The sequence below is a fragment of the Oenanthe melanoleuca genome, chromosome 1 (assembly GCF_029582105.1).
Source record: "Oenanthe melanoleuca isolate GR-GAL-2019-014 chromosome 1, OMel1.0, whole genome shotgun sequence".
In the NCBI taxonomy this organism is placed as follows: Eukaryota; Metazoa; Chordata; class Aves; order Passeriformes; family Muscicapidae; genus Oenanthe; species Oenanthe melanoleuca.
The window spans coordinates 120,657-143,165 of NC_079333.1; the positions used below are offsets into that span (position 1 = coordinate 120,657).

The window sequence follows — 22,509 nt, forward strand, 5'->3', positions numbered from 1 at the left end:
ACAACATGTTACCACCTATCACAAAACCCTAGGTAACTCAAGAGCTGTTATTCCTTTTTTCACCTTTCTCTCAATGCTCTCTGCCCCACGTCTGGGCACCAAAATCTGTCCTGGTTTTAAGGAAAGGTATTTTGCCAAGAAAGGCAGGAACTCCTCCTGAAATGGAGAATGTAAGCCCTCTCCCTCCTTATTATTATAATTTTGGAGTCAGAGACTTTCAAGCAGAGATATGGGAGTGGGAATAACAGCTCTTCACTAATATATTTAACCAGACAAACTGAAACAACAGCAGCTATGAAAATTAACAACAAACAGAACAAATAACTCAGTTCCAGCCCCTTTTCAGCTGCAGACACTTCCTTCCTGCCCTCAGTCCGGGTGGTGGAGAGCAGGGCAGGGCTGGCGCAGCAGCGGAGGTCGCAGGCTGGAGCGGGGAAGATGGCAGGGCAGTGTCCAACAGCACAGAACCTGGCTCCTGGTGTTGGGCTGGCACACAGGCTGGAAAGCAGCAGCCCCCAGACTGCCCCTCAGATCCTGACAGAGAGCTAAAGAGCAAGACAGCCCCCGCCCATCCCCTTGTCTTGAGCCATCAAGAGCTTGGGTACAGCCTGCCAGGCTTAGCATAAAAACGGGAAAAATTCTCCAGACAGAAGGAAGAAAAAAAGTAAGGGAAAAAACCCCACCCGCCAAGAGGCCTCCAAAATTCCCTGTATTCAGAGATTGTTCCTAGACAAAAGCTGCCATTGCCAACAAGTCTGGCTGCCTTTGGCTTCCTGACAGTCAACTCTCACCTGCCTTCAAGCACTGGGGCCTGAGCTATCCTTCCTATGGAAAAGAGCTGTCCTTCCGGCCCCGATATCCATGGCCATAATTGGTATTTCTCCTCCAAAATTCCCTATATCCAAAGGTTTCTCCCAGATGGAAAAAGCTGCCAGGACAGACAGGCCTGTCTGACCTTGGCCTCTAGTGGTCGCCTCTAATTTGCCCTGAAGTACTGGGGCTCTGTGCCTTCCTTCCTATGGGAAAGAACTGGCCTTCTTATCCAGGTGCTAATGGATGAAAATGGGATTCTGCCCCCAAAATACTGTACATCCAAGGGTTGCTCCCAGATGAAAGCTTGCCAGGACAGATGTGTCTGGCTGGTCTTGCCTCCGGTGGCTACTGCTCATCTGCCTCTGAAGCACCAGGGCTCTATGCTTGCCTTCCTAAAAGAAATGTCCTTCTCTCCATGTGCTCGTGGCCAAAATTAGGATTCCACATTCCATATTCTGTACATCCAAGGATTGTTCCCAGAAAAACCTGTCAGGAACGACATGTCTGGTTGGCCTTGGCCTCCGGTGGCTGCAGTTTCCCCCTGAAACAATGGGGCTCTGTGGTTTCCTCCTATGGAGTCCATGGTGACACTGTGGAGATGCCGTGGAACCAAGGACATCACTGTAGCTCTGCTGGGCTGCAGGGTCCCAAGGGGCCAGTGTGAAGCAGCAGGGCTTTGTGGAACCAAGAGGCCATTGTTGCATTACAGGGCCTTGTGCAGCCAAAGGGCCGTTGTGATCCTGCAGGGCACCGTGGATCCATGGAGACTATTGTGGCATTGCAAGGCCCCATGGAACCACGGAGACAACTGTGACACTGTGGGGCCCCACGGAACCAAAGGGCCATTGTGACCCTGCAGGGCCTCATGGAAGCAAGGGGCCATTGTGACACTGCAGAAGCAAGGAGAGCACTGTGACACAGTGGGGCCTCATGAAGCCAAGGGGAGATGGAACAGGTCTGATTGGTTTGGTCTCCCAGGAGTGAGCTGACAGATCCAGCTGACATGACATGTCGACGGCTGCCTCTCATTAGCCCCTGGAGCACTGGGGCCCAGTGCTTTCCTTCCTACGGAGAAGAACTGGTCTTCTCATGCAGGGGCCATGGACAGAATTGGAATCTGGCCTCCTAAATTCTATCTATTCAATGATTGCTCCCAGACAAAATAGCCAGAACAGAGAGGTCTGGCTGGCCTTGTTCCTGTGGTGATTTTCTTACACTATGAGGTGAATGTTTTCATTTGAAAACACCTTGGAGAGGGCCCAGAGATCTCCAGAGGTGGGGTTTGGAGCCACAAGCAAATATAGGGACAAAAGACCTCAGTGCTCAGTGGAGTGGGGACTGAGGACAGCAGAGGAGAGCCCTGAGAGGGATTGAAAGGCCATTTCAGAGATGGTGGATCATTTTGACATAGTGGAAAACAGAGAAAGAAAAGACTGATGCCAAGAACTGCTGAGGCAATCCAGACTGAACAAAAGGAGAAAGGAATTTCTCTCCAAAGGCAAGGCTGTGGTGCAACACGTCCCCCAGAAGGAGTCTGGAGCAGCCCAAGGCTTTGTGTGGCCAGGCAGAGGCAGGCAGGACACAGAGCTGTAGCAAAGGAAGGGGCCAGCCAGGTGGGGCAGCCGGGGGATGACGACAGCCTGCAGGGACAGAGGCGCAGGGCATGGACACCGTAGGACAGCCTGGGCTGCAGAGGGCACAGGGATGGGCAGCAGCTGAAAGGCCCTGCCAGAGCCAACTGCTGCAGCACTTGGGCCATGGCTGCTGGCCCTGGGCCTGAGGCCAGCAGGGGACAAGTGAGCCTTGCTGTGCTGGGGCCTCATTGCCTCCTTGTCCCTGCTCAGCAGCCTGGCAGGGGCCGCCCCATGGTCCTGCCCTTGGCATTGCACATCCCCAGAGCCCAGTGGCCCAGGAAGAGCCCTGAGCAATGAGGGAGGGACAGGATCTGCCTTGCCACGGGCTGGGGCTCACGCCTTGGTCCTGTGGATACATGAGACACATCTTTACTTTCCTTGTTCCTACCTGTCACCAGTGCCTCCAGTGTTCTGCTCTAACTGGAACCTTGGGGAACTCTCTCAGTCCTGTCTCTCAGTGGGACCCATTAAAAGTTCAAGAAACTTTGAAGTTTCAATTTAATTTTGATTTCTTGAGAGGATTTTTGAAAAACACTCTCTCAGGGAACTGAATCTGACTTTAAAAAGAACAAACTGCTGAGAGGGTCATTAAAGTCGTTGTGTTGTGTCTCCTGGCACAGAGGGAGATAATGGCAACCAGGAAAAGCTTCAAAAAGACATTTCTGCAGAGGAGCAGCTCCTCTCCCAGCCCAGCAAGGCTGAGGGCACTGCCTGCAGGCACTGAGGGGACAGGAGCCAGGCACAGACAGGCTAAAGGCAATCAGCACTGGAAAGACATTGAGCTGAGACTTCATTTGGGGAAACATCTTCACAGCCCTGGGTATGGTGAGTCTGTGGGTGCAGGACAATGTCCCCTGTGCTCCTGGAGGGATCTCCTGGAGCCAGCACAGCCCACAGCCTGGGGGATGTGTCAGGAGGACTCTCCCAGTTTCTCTGAGGCACAGGAGGAGGAGGATTTGCTGCAGAGTGGGGCTGCCCCATCACAGGGACAGGGAAGGATGGCTCCTGCTGCCAGGGACGGCTGCAGGGGCTGAAGCTGGGGCTGCAGCCAGGGCTGCCCAGGGCTGTCCTGCAGAGCAGCTCCTGCAGCCCTCAGGGCTCTTGGCCAGCCCAGGGGATGTGCCACCTGCCAGGGGCTGAGCTTAGCCTGCCTGGGAGCACCCCATGGACTGTGGGGAGAAGTTGGAGGTGGGAGGAGTGACCCCCATCAGGGCAGATTCCTCCTGCTGTGCAGATGGTGCTGCATGGCCAGGGCTGCTCTCAGCTTTCCCCTCAAGGGAAGGGAAAGGGGCTGTCAGGTGTGTCTGTGTCACTGAGACTCCTGCACTGTCCCACTGGGCATCAGTAGATCTGCCTCACATCTCCCTCACAAAGAGCCTCCTCACCCTCCTCTGCCTACAGACAGCAGCAGCAGCACCTTGGCTTGCAGCATCTCAGTTTGTCTTACCAAAAACTGAGATGCCGGGACCAAACTGGATTTTTCCTGGGCTTCCGACCAGCAGATGCACAGGGAGAGGGATACCGCGGTTCCTCCCGTCCGAGATGAGCCTGGCAGCTGGTTTCTGGCCGCTGTTCAAGGTCTCTTCTCCGCAGTTCTCTTTCTTCAGGTAGCTTCTTTCTTCAGGGAGTTTTCTGGATCGGAGCTCTTCTGTATCTACCTTTGTAGATCACAGCAGGAGCCTGGACGTCTGGGGCCGACGCCCACCCAGGGACGCCAGATATCACTGTCTGAGGGTCTCCTTGTGCCCAAGACCACTCAGATGGACATAGGATGGTGGTTTAAGGTGCAGGGTATTCTTGAAGCTGCCGAAGAAAGGCTGCAGGAGACAATCGTCCGGTCTCAAGGTCTGTTTTTTATTTCTTATCGATACAGTGTTCACACTCGCGAGCAGCAGTCTGATCAGCACCGTGTCCAGGACGAAAGTCTGCCCACAAAAGGCAGGACTTATCTTTTATACCTTAAACTATGTATTCTATGTTTACACGATCTTTCCAATACTACAATATCTTATTACTATGTCTAGTTTTGTCCCCAACCAATCTGTGATTCCCAGCATCCCTCACCAACATGGAGAACAAGAAGAAGAAGAAAGAAGACACCACACTTCAAATCCTCCATCTTGGCCTCGTGGCTGCTACTATAAACAATCCCAAAAACTACCTTTTCTACATGCTAACTATCTAATTCACACTCTAGATTCACTTAACAGTTGCATTTCTTCTCTGAGAGAAGGCAGATGTTCCCATGGTGCAGGACCCAGCTCTCTGACCCCCCTGGCTCTATTCGGGGGTCTTTCAGGGGTCTGACAGGGGGGTTCTCTCACCCACAGAGGGTTCAGAGGGACTCCCTGGACCCCCACACCTGTCAGTGCAGCCCCCCAGGGAGCAGGTGGCACTGGGGATCACCTGGTGCTGAGCTGCACAGTGGCCATTGGTGCAGGTCCCCTGTCCTTTTCCTGGCACCAGGGGGACTCCTTTGAGCCACTGTGCACCAGCCCCCAACTGGAGCTGCGGCATCTTGGGGACAATGACAGAGGCCATACCAGTGCTGGGCCAGTGATGGTGACAGCGTGGCTGAGAGCCCCATATTGAACATCACTGCCCTGGGTGAGCGGGACCATTGGGCTAAGGGTGATCCCACTCACAGCATCCCCAATTCCACACATTCCCATTCCACCTCGCCCCCTCACACCATCCCCAGCCCAGCCCAGCTCACAGCCCTCAGCACTGGATGTCACAGACCAGGGGAACTGGGACCGTCTGGCTCCAGGTATCCCCACCCAGGACATCCAAGGCATGCATCCCTATCCCAGCTTTCACATCCCCTACTGCACATCAGGTCAAAGTCACTCTACTCAGCCTGACTTTCCCAGGGCACTGAGACCCTTGGAATTGGGGTGATGCCCCCGTTGATGTGCCTCATGGCACCCATCACATCCCACCCACGCCATTCCACGCCCCCCACCAGGTGACGGCCATCCCCACCCTTGGACACAGCATCCCTCATCCCACCCTCACCTCACCCTCATCCCACCCTCATCCCCCACCCCTCATCAATCACATGCCCTCATCCCACACCACACAATGACCCCCAGCACCATGGGGTCACTGTCCTGGGTGAAGGAGGCTCTCTGTCACCAGGTGCCACCATACAGACTCCCTTGTCTCCCCACACTGGGTGCCAGCCCCTGTCCCCGGCCTCAGCCCTGTCTGTGTCCCCGCAGTGCCCATGGCCAATGCCACCATCACCCCCGGTCCCCCGGCACTCCAGGTGCGCCCAGGTGACCCCGTGACCCTGCGCTGCTCGGTGCAGGTGGGCTCAGCCCCTGTCACCTTCACCTGGCTGCACAACGGGCACGAGGTGGCCCAGGGTCCCCTCCTGGAGCTTGGGGACATTGATGTGGGACATTCGGGCACCTACCAGTGCGTGGCCACCAACCAGCTGGGACAGGACGGGCACCGCGTGTTCCGGGCACTCAGCCCAGAGCTGGCCCTGGAGGTGACACCACAGGGAACCACTGGACACCACTGGAGCACAGGTGGGGTCACACGGGGTCACTGGGGTGTTCATGACCCCCGGGGTTAAGTGACCCAGATGTGCCCCCCTCTGTCCCCAGTAGTGGCTGTGAATGTCGGCAGGACCCTCCTGTACCTGCTCCTGCTCCTGGCTGTCATCGGGGGCTGTCACTGGTGGCACCGCTGGGGTGGGCAACAATGGGGGAGCATGGGGGTCCTGGAGGGAGGGGAAGCCCTAGAATGGGGACAGAGATCAGGCAGCACCCAGGGCCCCTGGGCTGGGGGAAATTGAGCCCACAGTGACCTCGGCCGGGGGTCCTGGGGATCATGGGTGGAATTTGGAGAGTCTTGATGGGCTCCATGGGAATCCCAGGGTGCACTTTGAGGAACATTGGGGTGACACTGGGACCTCCTGCAGCATTTGGGGAGTTCATGGAGGGCTGTGCAAGCATGTTGAATGGATCTTGTTTGGATCCTGGGGGAGTGTCTGGGATGCCCGTCCTGGCCGGGTTTGGGGTTCAGAAGTTCTGGGACTCTGGGGGCATTTGGGGCATTCTGGTGGTGCAGAAATTCTGGGGGGCTTCAGCAGTCCTTGGAGTGTCCAGGGGGAATGAGAGATGTGGTGGGAATCAGGGCTGCAGTGGAGATTTGGGGGTCCTGTTGATGGTTGGAACTGCTGAGGTCCCAGGAAGGTTCAGGAGTCCCAGGTTCCCCACAGTCACCCCCTCCCCTTTTCCAGGACAGGTTAGTGGGGGGCCCCAGCTGGGACTCCCCTTTCTTTCTCTCCAGACATCACCCAGACCCCCCCTTATCCCCACAGGACTCCCCTGAAGGAGAGGGTGGTGCTGGACCCCCACGTTGTGTGCATCAAGAGTATGGGGTGGGGGGTGAAACAGGGACATGTCACCCATGGGTGTCACCCCCACCCAGGTCCCCAAGTCTGATGTCTTTCTCAGGGCCCTCCCACCACCCCCCCAGGTGACCCATGTGGAGCTGCCAGGACCCCACGGGTGACAGCAACACCCCAGTGTCATCTAGTGCTGTGACACTGGGGGCTCTGGGGGCACTGGATGTTCCTGCCCGAGGGCACCCCCCGTGTGTCCCTACCCCCCCTGCTCCCATGGATGTCCACTGTAGCAATATATTTGAACATCTTAGGCCACAGTGTGCTCCAGCCAAACCATTTTTAGGTATTCTTATCATTCACTCAGGAATTTGTCAAGGCTACTGAAACATAAATTTTGCTAAATTGGGAAAGAAAAGATTGAAAAACAGAATGCCAAGATTGCAAGAACTAAGGTACAGAAGGGCCTGGAAGCACTGGACTGTAACCAATCGTATTTCATGAGAGATGCGAACAGAGCGCGGGGACAAGTCAGAGGCACCAATCAAGAACTGCGTGATCCCATGGACAGTAGTTTTGGAATGTGTAAGTAGAGCATAATGTAAACAATAAAGTGGCTTCTGCTTAATCACACTGGTTAGCTGTTCAGAAGTCCTGAGTTCCTGCGTGTTGGTGACTCCACAATGTGATCAGCACTGTGATAATGAAGCAGAGCATCGCACCCTTTGGACTCTGCAGGGTTCTGTGGAGTGAACAGGCGGGAGGCCCGGTCGGAGACCGGCACTGCAGGACCGCGCTGGGGGAGTCGGAGGGCAGCTCCAAGGAGTAGGGGACAAAAACGGGTCCAGGGACAAAGGCTCTGGAAAAAATAGGTACACTGCAGTGGGGGCACTGGGAAAAGGGGAGCGGCCGGGGCTGGAAGGGTGGGAAAGGCAGTGTCAGAAGAAGAAGAGGCCATGCTGAATGTCCTCCAGCTTATTCTCTCAAAGAGAGCAGTGAAGTATGACACGGAGGTCTTAAAAAGACTCTTGTAATGGGGTCAGGAGAGAGGATTTTTTGCCACGTCCAGGAGTGTTCTCGACACCCTCAAGTGGGAAAGACTGGGAATAACTCTCTGGCATGCTGTAAGCGATGGGTCGAAAGAAACCAAGGGACTCAGAAACGGAATATACAAAGTAGCCAAAGGCTACGGCTACAGCCAGCCGCAGGATGGCAAGAAACGAGAAAAGGTCACTAACCGGAAAATATATCGCATCCTTGAGCGTGGGAGCACGGCCGAACGAGTTGTGGGGACAGTGGTCTCAAGAACCGTGGTGAGGGAACAACCGAGAGCCGGAAAAAAGAAATAAAAAAAAATAAAAATTAGACAAGACGCGGGGCACTGTCTAAAGTAGCGGGGAACATATGAGCAAAGCAGCCGTGGAGCCGTGATCTGGAATCGTGGGAGAAATACGGCCAGCGAGCCGGTGAGTCAGCGGCCATAGGGGATGACATGGTAGCTCCAAAATTGCTACCTGCATGGTGTGAAAAAAAATAATAAATTACAGACCACTGGAGGGAGCACGGTTTCCGCGGCGGCCCTCGCCGCACCCCCCCGAGGGTGCCGGAAAACTTTCAAAGAGTGCCCCCCGTATCTGTGGCTCTGTTTCTGTTCCCTTCACCCACGAACGATGGAAAGCTTACCTTTGAAGTCCGTTTTTCATGTTAAAAAGATTGTAGAAAATGGTATAGTCGCTTTTGAAGCTGCTTCTAATCCAGCCATGTGCAAACGCATGGAGAGGGTCAAAGAAACCGGGATCGGGAATTCAGTTGCGTGCGCCTGCAGAATAACTGGGGCGCGGTTTCGTTCCCCCGAGAGCGCGGGGCAGCCGCTCCCGCCCTCTGGGAGCCGCGGCGGTGCCGCAGCAGCGTCCGGGTCAGTCTTGTGCTCCAGAGCCCCCGAAGCTGCGCCTGGCCGCGGCTTTGCGCGGGCTGTGCGGCTCTGGAGCTGCTGGGGCCGGCCGGCATTTCCTGCGGCACGGCTCCTTTCCGGAGCTGGGGGCTCCGCTCGCCTTCTCTCGTGGGCTCGGGCCGCGGCTTTTCGGCGGAGCCGGCGGCTCTGCCGGGGCGGGTGTGGGGGGTGTGGGTGCTTTGTGCCTTTTTAGCTTTGCTCTGCATCCGTTTTCCGGTGTTTTATCCCCTCCTGTATGCAGTTTTAGGGTTTGTTTTTTTACTGCCTTTTCCCCTCCTCTTTTCCCCGCTCTCGTGCTCGGGGGTGCAGCAGCCCCGGGAGGGCTGCGCCGGGCTCGGTTCGGGCTCGGTGCCGTGGCGGCTCGGCGCGGCTTCCACCGCCACCTGCTCGTTCCAAATGCGGGGATCTAACCCCTACAAATATAGATGCCATACAGCAAAAGTTTCTTTTTCCCTTCCCCGCGCGGCGGCATTCCCCACTCTCCCCCCGTTCTCGGAGCGGCTCCCGTTTTCCCCGCGGGGGTCCCGGAGCTGCCGCCCGCCGTCTGCTGCCCGACTGCTGAGCCGCCTCTCTTTACCACAGCCCACAGGCGCCTGTGTCTTCAGATCCCTTCTAGCAGAAACAAAAGAAAACACAACAAAACAAACATCCCTCCCCCCGACCCCCCCCCCCCCCAAAAAAAAAAAAAAAAAAACCGAAAAAAGGGAAAGAGTGATTTTTTATTGTTTTTCTGGAGGAATTCAAAACTGTGTGCACTATGGCACAGTTATAATGGTGTTGGCTTTTACTATAATAATTAGAAACAGTATTTACAGACAGATAATGTTTCTGCCCCCTTAATTCGGGGGACCCTTTCTTCACTAATGTTTTTAAGTAAATGCCTGTAGAACAGCAGTTAATATTTAAGCCAAGGCTGAAAATTCTTTTTGCCATAAAACATGTATCAATATTTTGATTATGCATAGCTCTTTAGTAATTTAAGAATTATTAAAGCTGTACTTTGGAAAATCCTAATAAGACCTATACTTAATAATTGCAATTGCCATGATCTGTGCTCAAATCCCAATTACATAGAATCACAACATACTTATCATATCCTTTTTAATCCCTCCATCAAAATCATCCTGTTCACAGATCGTACGAACGTTTTACTGACCTTTTTTATTAACAGTATTATAATAAGTTACGTCTATAACTTGTAAGAGATGTTGGTTTCTACTCTTGTTAAGGGCCAATATTTTAATGTCCACATACATTCTATTAAGATTGACTAAGGCTCAGTTCTATTAGGTTAATTCTGCTCAAGTTCATTTCTGTTGAGTTTCAGTATCACTAAATTTAGACAACGTTCCAGTTTTATTTTGATCACGTTGTGTTTGGTATTAATACCGATTAACTGAATTCTCTTAAGGGTGCTTTTTGTTCTACTGAAGTGATGAGTCGCTTTGACTTGGCAATTTGACCCTATCAATATGAGAGCTGGACCTATTTTTGAAGTGCACTTGGGAATCCTTTTCCAGACATCTTTGTCTAGTTCTGCACTGATTTGACATTTTTCAGCTGTTGCAGAAACTGGAATGATGGTAAAATGTTCTAGTGGTTGGTAATTGTTATAAATGGATGTTTGGATATGTTCATTTTGTTTAATTAATCAAAACAACAAGGTTAAATTTAGCGGCAATTCATCAATAGCAACAATTGTATATAAATGAATACAATCAGAATATATTAGTTACAAAGATTTAAGTAAATACAAAATTTAGCAATGGGTAATTTAGTATAATTGAGGCTTGGTTCGAATCAAGTGTAAGCAAAACTGACTGGAGGATACCCTGGCTGGGGGTACGGGTAGGACCATTCCTCTCACAGTGTACAATATGCTTAGTGCATTATGCTTAGCATTATATAATTAAATATGTCTTCCCACAACAGGCCTTAGTCCTGTGTCCAATGCTTTGGAATCACCCCAATTTGGCCCAATTCAAGGCTGAAAGTTTTATTTCTAGATGCTGTTCTTAGGCCTATACCCTTACCATCCTCATTGCCACCAAACATCAGGAGGATGATTCTACCTGCTTTGTTTAACCATTTCCTTTATCCCTTTTTGCTTTATAACAATTAAATACAATTTTTCTATTGATTATAAAGCAACAATTTTGCTAATATTGTTCCAATTTAATTAGCACGAATCACATACATAACAGTAATCGTCTAATTTCATATGTTATTAATTATGTCTGTTATTGGAAATTTTTTTGGTTGATATATCCGAATTCTTCCTGACTGCTGTAAGTTTCTGGTCTCACTAGAACACATTGTTTTGCTATTCCCTTCATGTTCTTAGCAAAAGTCATATATGCTTTTAGGAAAACAGAAAGAAAGTGAAATGAGCTTCGAGAGAAGTCTGAGTAATGCAATATTTATATTAAAAAAATTTAAATGATTTTTAGGTAAGGCTCCTCAATTGAATGTATTGATAATTGCTAATCCCTAATTGATACACTAACTTAAAGAGAAAATATGCATGTATTTTTATCATCAGCAGGTTCAGAGTAGTCATCTATGCAATTGCCTCCAAGAAAATGAGGCACAGCCAGAGGAGAAATTACAGAACCACCATGCAGTTTTCATGACCCGAACAGGAGCAGGACTGCCAAAACAACCCTGTCTGGAAATTTACAAAAGCAACTTAGCAAGAAGCCTGCACCCACCCACTGCCTCTGCCATGTTTCCCGAGTTAGTCACAGCCAGGAGCTGCACAAGCCCTGCAGCCCCAACCTGCAGCACCAGCCCACAGCTGCCAGCCCAGAGCCACCAGTGCTGCACCACCAGCCCACAGCCACCAGTGCTGCAGCACCAGCCCAGAGCCACCAGTGCTGCAGCACCAGCCCAGAGCCACCAGTGCTGCAGCACCAGCCCACAGCAGCCATCGTTTGATGATGCCAGAGACATGCAGGTGCCACCACTTGGAAATCCAGGGAATTTGGGGAACCCTCTGGATGTAGTGTGAGCACTGGGGCCAGGGAATGGGGATGTCACTGAGGGTACTTGGAGCACTCGGATGGGGGTTGGGGAGTCCCTGCATGTTATAAGTACAGATTATATTATTGGCTTTTTGCAAGTATTAAAATGAATGCTATGTGTTTAATGTTGGAAAACTTTGCTGTATGAATATAGTTTATTTTAGATCTGTTATTAACAAATCTTCGAAATAATAGTGTGCTAAGTTTTTTTTTTTTTTTTAACTACAACATGGTGATGTAAAAAGCTTTTGTTTATGTAAGTAACTCAGGGAATGGTAAAAAGATAATCAGAAATTTCTTCACATTCTTGGATTATACTATCTGGATGAAGATAGGGATGACAAACACCAGAAGTCCAGGGAAAGAATTTGTGGAGCCAAAATAAAAGCTGATTTACAGATTGGGGAAATGATTTTGAATAATGCATGAAGGTCTATGAATATTCCACATGTTGATGCATTTAAGGAAGTGTTTTCTGAGTTAGTGTGTGCTCTTGGCTGAACTTCAAGCACTGGGACATAAGTATCTTTTGCTTTATTGACTTTGTCTCCTATTTGACTTTTTTTAATTAAGCCTTGTAAAATCTACTAGGAAAGTGAACCTCGTTTTTCCCACTGCAGATATGGGCAAGGGGATGGGGGAGCCTCTGGGGGTACTGGGAGAGGAAATGGGGAGCACAGGGTGCCCTGTGTAGCCTTCTCCTGGCTCATGACACCTCCCTTGGAAGGATGGACAACCACAGGAGCCATGGAGGGAGCACCCCGTGTCACCCAGTGCCTCCCCCTTCTCAGAGTGTCACAACTTTTGCTGTAGATTGCCATAGATGTCACTGGGTTCCCATGGTTGCCCATGTGGCCCCTGCAGCTCCATGTAGGTCGCCTGAGGATCCTCCAGTGGGGGGGCCCTGTGCGAATAAAGGGGTGTGTGGAAGGAGATGGGGGGATCTTGAGGGTTTGGGGAAAACCCAAATCATGGTCAGAGCCTGCACTCACCTTTCCTGGTGCTTTCTGGCATCTGCAAAGGAAACTGGAGGGGTGACTTTGATTCCCCACCCACCCCCAGAACCCTGAACCACGACCAGACCCTCAACTCCCTCCAGATCCCCCCAGTATCCCTGATGCACCCCAGGAACCCTGAACCACCCCACTGCCCCAAGACCCTGACCCCTCGGAACCCCAAGCCTGGCAGGGAGGGGCACCCTCAGAATTCCCAAAAAGCCCTGATAGAACCCCCAACATCCCTGCATGACCCTTCAGCACCTCCCAGACACTCCAGGGTCCTGAGCCCTGGTCACTGGGGGCTCGGTCCCTCCCAAGTCAGGCCCTGTGGGGGCCACCCTCCCCTTCTCTGGGGCCTTCCCAGCACTCTCCAGGACCCGTGTCCCCCATTGTCACCCACCCATGTGGATCCACCAGTGAAAGGCCACAATGACACCCATGAGGATCAGGAAAAAGAGGGACCCAATGACCAATGCAGGAAATACCCAAGGAGCCTCTGCAGGAAACAGAGGGGGATACACTGGGGTCATGGGGGTCACCCCAGAGGTTCTGCAATCCCAGTGACCTCATGAGTTCCCCTCCTGTGCCCTGTTCCATTTGTGTCACTGCCAGGGACAGAGCGGGGCTGACCCTGGGTCATCTGTGATCCGGGGATCTCAGAACCACGTAGGAACCCCGTGTGACCCCACCTGTGTTCCAGTGGTGTCCAGTGGTTCCCTGTGGTGTCACCTCCAGGGCCAGCTCTGGGCTGAGTGCCCGGAACACGCGGTGCCCGTCCTGTCCCAGCTGGTTGGTGGCCACGCACTGGTAGGTGCCCGAATGTCCCACATCGATGTCCCCAAGCTCCAGGAGGGGACCCTGGGCCACCTCGTGCCCGTTGTGCAGCCAGGTGAAGGTGACAGGGGCTGAGCCCACCTGCACCGAGCAGCGCAGGGTCACGGGGTCACCTGGCCACACCTGGAGTGCCGGGGGACCGGGGGTGATGGTGGCATTGGCCATGGGCACTGCGGGGACACAGACAGGGCTGAGGTGGGGGGGAGGGGCTGACACCCAGAGTGGGGGCAGGGAATGGGGCGAGGGAGTGTCAGATGGGGGGATGTGGGAGCCTGTGCATGGTGGCACCTGGAGACAGAGGGAGCCTGTCAGCCAGGAATGTGACTTATGGTGGTGTTTACCAGCCACCCACTGGGGATGTTGTGGGTGAGGCATCCAGAGCCAGAGGGTCCCGGCCACCCAGAACTGTGACCTGCAGTGGTGGGGCTGTGGCTGGTGTGGGATGGGGATGCCGTGGATGAGGTCACACCCAGGCTGAGGGTCCTGCTTACCCAGGATGGTGACATTCAGGGGGACACTCTTGGCCATGCTGTCCCCACTAGTAGTGGCTGCTGTCATTGTCCCCAGCGTGCCTCAGCTCCATGCGGGGGCCAGTGCCCAGTGGTGTCCCTGAGCCTCCCCCGTGCCAGGGGAAGGACAGGGGACCTGTCCCTTTGGCCATCACACAGCTCAGCACCAGGCAGTCTCCCAATGCCACCTGTGCCCCAGGGGGCTGCACGGGCAGGGACACCCCTGAGAGCGGGACCCCTGCTTGGGGACATGGGTGGGATGGGGGATCTGGGAAGGGTGAGACATATGGGGAGTGGCAGGAGGGGAGTATGATGGAATGGGAGGGGATCCCATTGAGGGAGAAGGGGACCCAGAGAGGGGTGGGGTTGAGGCAGGCAGAGATGAGGGACAGGGATGAGATAGGACAGAGGGGACCAAGGGAGGGATGTGGGGTGGCTCAGAGAGCGGTGGGGGGAGCCCAGAGAGGGACTGGGCAGAAGCAGGGAGGGTTGAAAGCAAGCCAGGTAGGAAAGGGAGAGCAGAGGATGGAGCTGGGAAATCAGAAGGGGTATGGGATGCCAGGCAAGGATGGGGGGGATCTAGACAGGGACCTGGACAAATATGGAGGGAACCAAGATGGACATGGGAAGGTCTGGGTGACCCAAGGATGGAAGGAAGGAGGGAGGAGGGACCCCGGCAGTGGTGGAGGAAAGCTGGGAAGATGCTGGGATTTCCCGTTCCCATTCCCACATTCACCATGTACTGTCACTGTCACTGTCACTGGTGCTGACTTCTCCCAGCACGGTGATGGCCCAGAGCTCACCCAGCCCCCGCAGCGATAGCGGCCACTGTGGTGCAGCTGCAGGGGGGACAGGGACAGCTCGGTCCCACAGAGGGGCCCCCCCAGATCCTTGTCCCCGTGGTAAAATCGTACTCCAGTGACCGTGGCATCCTGCCAGCCCCGGCAGCGCAGTGTCACCATGTCCCCCTCCATCAGCGCCCGTGCCGGCAGCTGCAGCACAAGACGCTCTGTGAAACAGGAAGGATCTGTCACATCTGGGGAGTCTGGGGGATCCCAAAAGCCTTGGGAGGCACCAGGGGTCCCCCACTGCAACAGGGGATCTCAGGACAATGGGATGCTCTGGGATGTCCCTGTGTGCAGGGGACGGGCTCTGGTCACATGAGGGGAGTGACCTGGGAATGGAGCCCACCCAGAACTCTCGGGGACCCGAGGGTGCAAGGGCAACAATCCCCCCTCACCATTTAACACCATCACAGGGGGGCTGAGCCCAGTGCCAGGCCTGTCACACGTGTAGGTTCCACTCTCTGTGACAGTGAAGTGTTCGGGTCCTTTCTGCCACCAGCGCCGCCTGTCCTTCTACCAGGTGGTGGCACCGGTGGTCCCTGAGCCCTGGCAGGTCAGTGTCACCCGGTCCCACAGCACCGCCGGCATCCAGGGGGGCTCCACCAGGAGCTGGGTGCTCTGGGCACCTGTGGGTGACAGGGGACACCAGCCTGCCAGGGCCACCACGGGGCTGGGGACAGCAGGGCAGGGACATGGAATCCCCCGAGGACTCACCAGCGAGGCCGAGGGTCTGGGCTGGAAGGGAGAAGGGACAGGGCTGGGTGGGGGTGGCCCTGCAGCGTCAACAGCACCTGGGGGCCACAGGGTGTGGTGTCTGTCCCCAGACTGTCCTTGTGTGGCACAGATCCCTCAGGGACAGGGACACCAAATCACCCCATGCTTCGGCAGGACATGGGGGCACGCTGGGCACCCCAGAATTTGGGCTGCCATGGCCACCCCGTGCTGGCACACGTCCAACAGCTCCATGATGCCTTGCCAAATCCCTGTCCCACCATTATTGTTCCCACACTCCTGTCCCATCTCTCCTGTCCCTATGGCCACTCCACAACCCCAGTCACCTCACACACTGGCTCTGCAGGCCTTGGGGACCTCATGAGACCCCACAGTCCCCCTGTGCCCCCTCCCCACCGCTCTCTGCCTCACCAGGGCCCATCCCCGTGTTGTCAGGCCCGTGCTCGGGGCACTCACCCCACAGGAGCAGCGCCACCTTCCCGGCCATCCCGGTGTCCCCGGCCATGGGCACTGGCTGTCACTCGCTGCTGTGGCCACCTGTCCCCTGGCTGGCGGCTCTTCGGATGAAGGGACAGGAAGCCAGCTCAGCTCTCATCCTCATGTGTAGGTGGCCCTTGGTGGGGGCAGGGTGGCCACAAGCTGGGGACAGGCTGTGGGCAGGATGGGGACAGGCTGGGGACAAGGCTGGGTGGCACAAGGTGGGACATGGAGTTCCCATGAGTGGAGGGCTCAGAGGATGTGGGGAGCCTGGGATTGGTGTCCAGAGGAATGGGTGTCCTGAGGAGTGGGAGTCACCAGAGCTGGGACGACTCAGCCATGGGAGTCCCAGGGGCATAGGGGCTGCAGGGATTTGGGGTCATGGATGGGGATCCCAGAGAAGATGGTGCCAAGGGAAGTAGGGGTCCTGGGAGAATCAAGGTTCTGAGGAAAGGGGGATTGTAAGGGCTGGAATTTGGGGAAAAGGGTTCCTTGATAATGGGGTCCTGGTCCATGGAGACCCTGGGGAATGGCAGTCCTGGGATGGGGGTCCTAGGGAAGGGGAGTCATAATGAATTGAAGTCTCTGTATTGGAGTCCCAGTAGAATGGGGGTACCAGGGATGGGCAGTGGCTGGGTGGGCCCATGGGTCACAGCTCCTTCCCTGAGTGCCTCAGTTGTTGTGGTGACCCAGGGCTCAGCAATGTCCCCCGGGGCACTCATGGTTTTGGGGGTTCACACAAACCCCAAAGGCAGATTCCAAGGGGCTCTTGGTCTGTGCCCCCCCCTCCCCTTGGCCCCCCCACACCCAGGGGCTTTTTCCTCTTTTCATTTCAATTTCCTTCTTTTAATTCCTCAGTTTCACAACACTACAGTCTGTGCCTTGGTGATCCTGGGGGACACCAGAGTAGGCAATGGGTTGGGGGAACCCCAGGGTAGGAGAAAAAGGGGGTACAGGGGGTGCTGGGAGGGTTGGGGAGGCTGTGGGGGACAGAGGCATTGAGCTGTGGTCCTCCCCCACACACTTTCACTTTCTCTCTCCTGTAGCAGAAGGAAGAGGTCCTGTCCTGGGGGATGGTGGCTTTGGGCGATTCCAGACTTCCCCAATCTTGCTCCTCCCCTGCAGGATCTGAGCCAGCAAGAGCAGCTGGGGAATGGAGCCCCAGGCAGGAAGGAGCTCCCAAACTCCTGCTCCTTGAAGCCAGTGGCCATCCAAGTGTGGGGCCCAGCCATGGCCCAGCCCCAGTGCACAGGGATGGGCACTGGCCAGCCCTGCTCTGGCCAGCCCCAGGTGGCAGCCAGGACCTGAGGCTCCCCCCACCCCCTTGGCTTTGATTCTCACAGCTTTTGAGCTGCTGCAAAGTGAGAATTCTTTCTGTGGGGAAAAGGCCTGGCTGTGGTTTGCTCAACGCTACAAGAAGCACAAAACCCAGTGAGAGCCCAAGCAGTAGCTCTGTGAGGGCCTTTGATGGTTTTCAGAGCAGGGCTGGCTGGAAACCCCCCTGCAGGGACAGCTGTGAGGGAACCAGTCCGGAAATGCAGCAATTGATCATTTGGTGCCTGTCCCCAAGGCACTGAGAGAGCCCCAGAGCTGCTGCAAAACCCACAAGGATCTGCTCAACAACCCGACTGGGACCCTCCTCCTTCCTGTCTCAAACTTGCAGACCTTTGGAACCTCCCAGAAAGAATGTTTGGGCTGCCAGATAAGAGGGAAAAGTGTGGAAATACCGAGCAGGGGCTCTGCCCTTGGCCTTGGTGGGGCTGTGGGGAATGACCCTGTCTGCATTGCTGGTGTCCCCAAAGCTGCTCCATCTCTGCTCTCCTCACCTGCACAGGACAGGGGAATAGCCAGGGTTCTGCCACACCCCTGCTCCTGCACCCTGGGGCTCCCCGGTGTGGTTCCTGTAAGAGCCTAAAATGAGGGATGCTGAACTCCAGGGGGCTCTTTAAAATGCTGTTTATTGTATCCAAATGATGCAGCAATTCACGGGTAGTGGGTGACATGAGCCCAGCCCACGGCCTTTTCAGACTTAGCTGTGGGTTTGTCTGAAAGCTTCTTCTGGTTACAATGCATTATATACTTTTCATTACAGAGCATCTTGAAACATGATAACCAATCAATACCTTTACTGTTACCTATAGCCTAACATAACTACTCACATTACCATATTCATGTTACTATTTTCCAAGCACAAAAATTTAGTATGTTACAGTTAAGCTAGAATTGTTTTTCAGTTTTCTTGCAGTGGAAAATTCTGAGATCATATCTCTACTTCCAACATGGCATTTTTTTTTTGTCTGTGAAAATCTTTCTGCTTGGTAAAAACAACATCTTTTGTTTGAGGTGGATTGATCCTTTGCTCTGAGTCATAAAAGGCCCTTCCAACTCACTTGCTCTTTGCCTTCTTAGTTACCCAGTAAGACTGGCTCAGCAATTCTACTACATCAAAACTTGCTATCATTTCTATATCTTCTTCAGATTCTACATTCAAAGATTTTTCTTGTATACATACATATCTGTGAGCCTTTCCTGTCAAATCCTTCTCCTTCCCAGTGCGGTCCCTGTCCCTCCATCCCGGCCCCTCGCACCCGGTGCCCCCCGGCCCCTCCGGCCGCGCCCCCGACAGCGCCGGCCCCGGCAGAGGCTCCAGAGCTCCGGGAGGATGAGACGCTCCCCAGGCAGCGCCGGCTGAGCCGGGCCCGGCTCCCTCACGCCATCCTTGCCAGCAGCACTCGGGCTCCAGCAGCCCGGGCTGATCCTTCGGGATGCTCCGTCCGCCCCAGAGTGCTGCCCTTTGTTTGGAACAAGCCAGGAGCACCCGAATCATCCCCAAGGCCGGCTCTGGGACCTCCTCTGAGGCTGTGCCTGAGTCCTGAGCGGCTTTGGAGCCCCATGGGTGTCACTGCTCTGTCCCAAAATCTCAGGGGAGCAGGAATGGCAAGGGATGCCCCACCATGTCCTGGCCCCCTGGGCCTCAGCACCCTGTGGAGTTCCCGGCGCTCCTGCTCCATCTGCATGGCCAGGTGCTGTTCCCGTGCAGCACCTGCTCCAGCCGCTCCTGCCTCAGCAGCTGCTCCAGCTCAGCCTTCCTGGCCAGCCAGAGTGAAGCACCGGCCACAAGCACAGGCTCTGAACCATGCCCAGCACCAGCAAAAAGCTCCAGGGAACCTCCCCGGCAGCCAAACCAGCTCCTTGTGGGCAGAGCTGGGGGCACCTGAGCTCCAAAATGTGTCCAGTGCTGCCACAGGGGCCCAAAATCCCCAGGAGAGGTAACAGAGTTGTGTGCGTGAGCACAGGGATGGTTTAGCAGCACGGCTGAACTTCAGGAGCCCCGGCCCTAATTACACAGCTTGTTAAGGGTCTGCTCCTCCTCCCTCTCTTCCTCCTGCCCCAGTGGCTGCTGTGTCGGGACCAGCAGTGACCCAGGAAGAGCAGCAGCTCCAAACATGCTGTGGAGCCCCTGAGGAGCCCTGGCAGGGTCAGCAAGGAGCACCTGCTTTCCTCAACATCCCAGGGAATTCAACATTCCCAGAGCTGCTGTGCCAGGGCTGAAGGAGGAAAAGGCAGTGAAAGGCTGAGGGTTTTCAGGAATTGTGGTGGAAAGGCACGAGAGGTGCTGCTGTGGGCCTGAGACCTGCCTGGGGTTCGGTGCTGCCTTCCTTGCGTTCCCATCGGGGAGAGCGGTCGCGGGTGTTGCGCAGGGTGTGTGCCTGGGCTGGGACACTGCTACGCTGCCACCGGGCACCAGGATCCAAGCTGCTGCCTTCGTCTCTTGTGCCCGGGCGCTGCCGGTGCTGGTGCCGGGACCGATTGGTGCAAAGCGTGAGTTTGCCAAAGGAGCGATTTGGCCTCGTCCCTCCCGCCTGAGGCCGCCATGGCCCCTGAGGGGTTGGAGCTGGCACCGGGGCGCCCCCTGCTGGCCGGGAGTGCTCCCTGCAGAGCCCCCTACTGGCTGTAGCCAAAAATGCACCCTAGAAAAACAAAGCCCTGAGCGGGTTGGAAATTTCTGTTCTTGTCCTGCTGTTTGTTCTGTTCTCTTCTATACATTTCCTAGTAATGAACTGTTATTTTTTTCCTTAACGTTTTTGCCTGGAAACTCCTTAACTTTCACAGTAATAACAGTTTGGAGAGACGGGTCCTCTTTCCATTCCAGAAAGGTTCCTTCTTTCTTTTTCACATATTTTTCTTTAAATCCAAGTTTCCAACTCCCGGTATCATGCATTGATGCGCCAGACACACCAAGAGAAGACAGGGTCAAACACTTGGCCACCTCATGCTCTGCATTTTAAGCTTTGGGGCCACCTAGGGCCTTCTGCCAAGGTGAGATGCCTGGTCACTTGGCCCCTCAGGACCAGGGATTTGCAGAAGAAAAGAGGAAGGGGTGACCATGGGAACTCCAGGATCCATGAACGTTCGTGGGACCTCAGGCAATCCAACCGCATACAACACACCCAAATCCACCTTGGAAACCCGATTCCCACCACACCCCTGATTCCCCCCAGACACTCCAAGCATCCCTGTACCCCCTAGAATTTCTGCAGCACCACAGTGTTCCCAACCCTGCCGGTGTCCCTGACCCTCTGAGCCCCAGAACCCCAAGCTCGGCAGGGAGGGGCATCCCGAAAATAACCCAGGACCCCAAACAGATCCCCCAACTTTCCTGCACCTTTGTCCATGAACTCCCCAAATGCTTCAGGAGCTCCCAGTGCCACCCCAATATTCCTCAAAGCACATCAGGGATGCACCTGGAAACCAGCCAAGGCCCTGCAAATTCTCCCCACAACCCCCAGGACCCCCAGCTGAGGCCACTGTGAGCTCAGTTTCCCCCAGCCCAGGAGGCCTGGGTGCTGTCTGATCTCTGCCCCCACTCTGGGGTCTTCCCCTCCCTCCAGGACCCCCATGCTCACCCATTGGCACCCCCCCCCAGTGGTGCCACCAGTGATAGCCCCCGATGACAGCCAGCAGCCAGACCAGGTCCTGCCAACATTCAGAGCCACTGCAGGGGACAGAGGGGGAAACACAGAAGTCACCCTGAACCCCTGGGGTCCTGAACACCCCGGTGACCCCATGTGACCCCACCCTTGAGCCAAGGTGAGCCAGGGGTCATGTCCAGGGCCAGCTCTGGGCTGAATGCCCGGAACACGCGGTGCCCGTCCTGTCCCAGCTGCTTGGTGGCCACGCACTGGCAGGTGCCCGAATGTCCCACATTAACGGCCCCAAGCTCCAGGAGGGGACCCTGGGCCACCTATTGCCTATTGCACAACCAGGTGAAGGTGACAGGGGCTGAGCCCACCTGCACTGAGCAGCACAGGGTCATGGGGTCATATGTTACCTGTTTCACTGCCACCCATGCACCGCATCCATGTGGCACAGATGCCTTGGGGACAGGGACACTGTGGCCACCCTGGGCTGAGGCAGAACATGGAGACACTGTGGACACCCTGGGCACAAGGACATCACAAACACACCCCATGCTAGCCAAGGTCACCCTCCCCAGCTCATGATCCTATCCCCATGACCGCATCCCTACAGTCCTTGTCCCCCTACTGTCCTTGCATCCCAGTTCCCATGTCCCTGTCCCCAGAGCTACCTGAGCCCAAAAGTGCCAGTTCCCACATTTGTGTCCCCACATCCCCATTCCCAAAGTTTTGCTCTCCATTCCTGTCCCCAAAGCCACCCTGCATCCCTGGTCTCACTAAGGTCCACTGTGGGTAACACAGACTGCCTTTGCCACCTTTGCCGCCCCCCTGTGCCCTCTCCCTGCTGGTCTCTGCCTCACCAGGGCTCATCTCCAGGGTGTCAGGCCTGTACCCAGGGCACTCACCCCACAGGAGCAGTGTCACCTTGCAGGCCACTCCAGTGTCCCTGGCCATGGGCACTGGCTGTCACTCACTGCCATGGCCTCCTGTCACCTGGATGGCGGCTCCTTTGCCAAAGAGGAAGGAAGCGAGGTCAGGTCTTACACTGATGTGTTGGTGGCCCTTGATGGGGGCAAGGTGGAGACAGGCTGTGGGCAGGGTTGGGATCATTGTGGGGACACGGTGGGACATCATTTTCCTAGGACTGGGGTCTAAGGGGAGCTAAGGAGAGGTATCCAGTGGAATGGAATTTCCACAGCAATGGGGGTCAGGTGAATGTGGGTTTTTTACCAGACAGGTTACAGGGGATTCGGTCCAAGGGAATGGGGGTCTCCATTGTTGGGGGTGCTGTAGGATGGGGTAACAGGTATTTGGGGTATGGAATGGTGTTTTGGGTGAAAATGCTCTGGGAGAACTGGGGTACTGGGGTCCTAGCAAGGGGGATGTTGAGAATGGAGGTCCTGGGAAATGGAAG

At 55.0% G+C, this 22,509-nt stretch overlaps 1 protein-coding gene and 1 pseudogene across 1 annotated transcript; one reads left to right on the plus strand and one right to left on the minus strand.

Annotated features, from left to right (window-relative positions):
• Nucleotides 1-5,637: 5,637 nt before the first annotated feature.
• Nucleotides 5,638-7,636, plus strand: LOC130258152 (hemicentin-2-like). The gene is made up of 4 exons (XM_056501320.1): nt 5,638-5,986; nt 6,065-6,151; nt 6,753-6,843; nt 7,546-7,636. Exons 1-4 carry the CDS (start codon nt 5,677-5,679, stop codon nt 7,634-7,636), a joined length of 579 nt encoding a protein of 192 aa, XP_056357295.1. The 5' UTR covers nt 5,638-5,676.
• Nucleotides 7,637-12,912: 5,276 nt separating this feature from the next.
• On the minus strand, nt 12,913-16,242 carry LOC130257857 (Fc receptor-like protein 4; annotated as a pseudogene).
• Between the last annotated feature and the right edge of the window lie 6,267 nt (nt 16,243-22,509).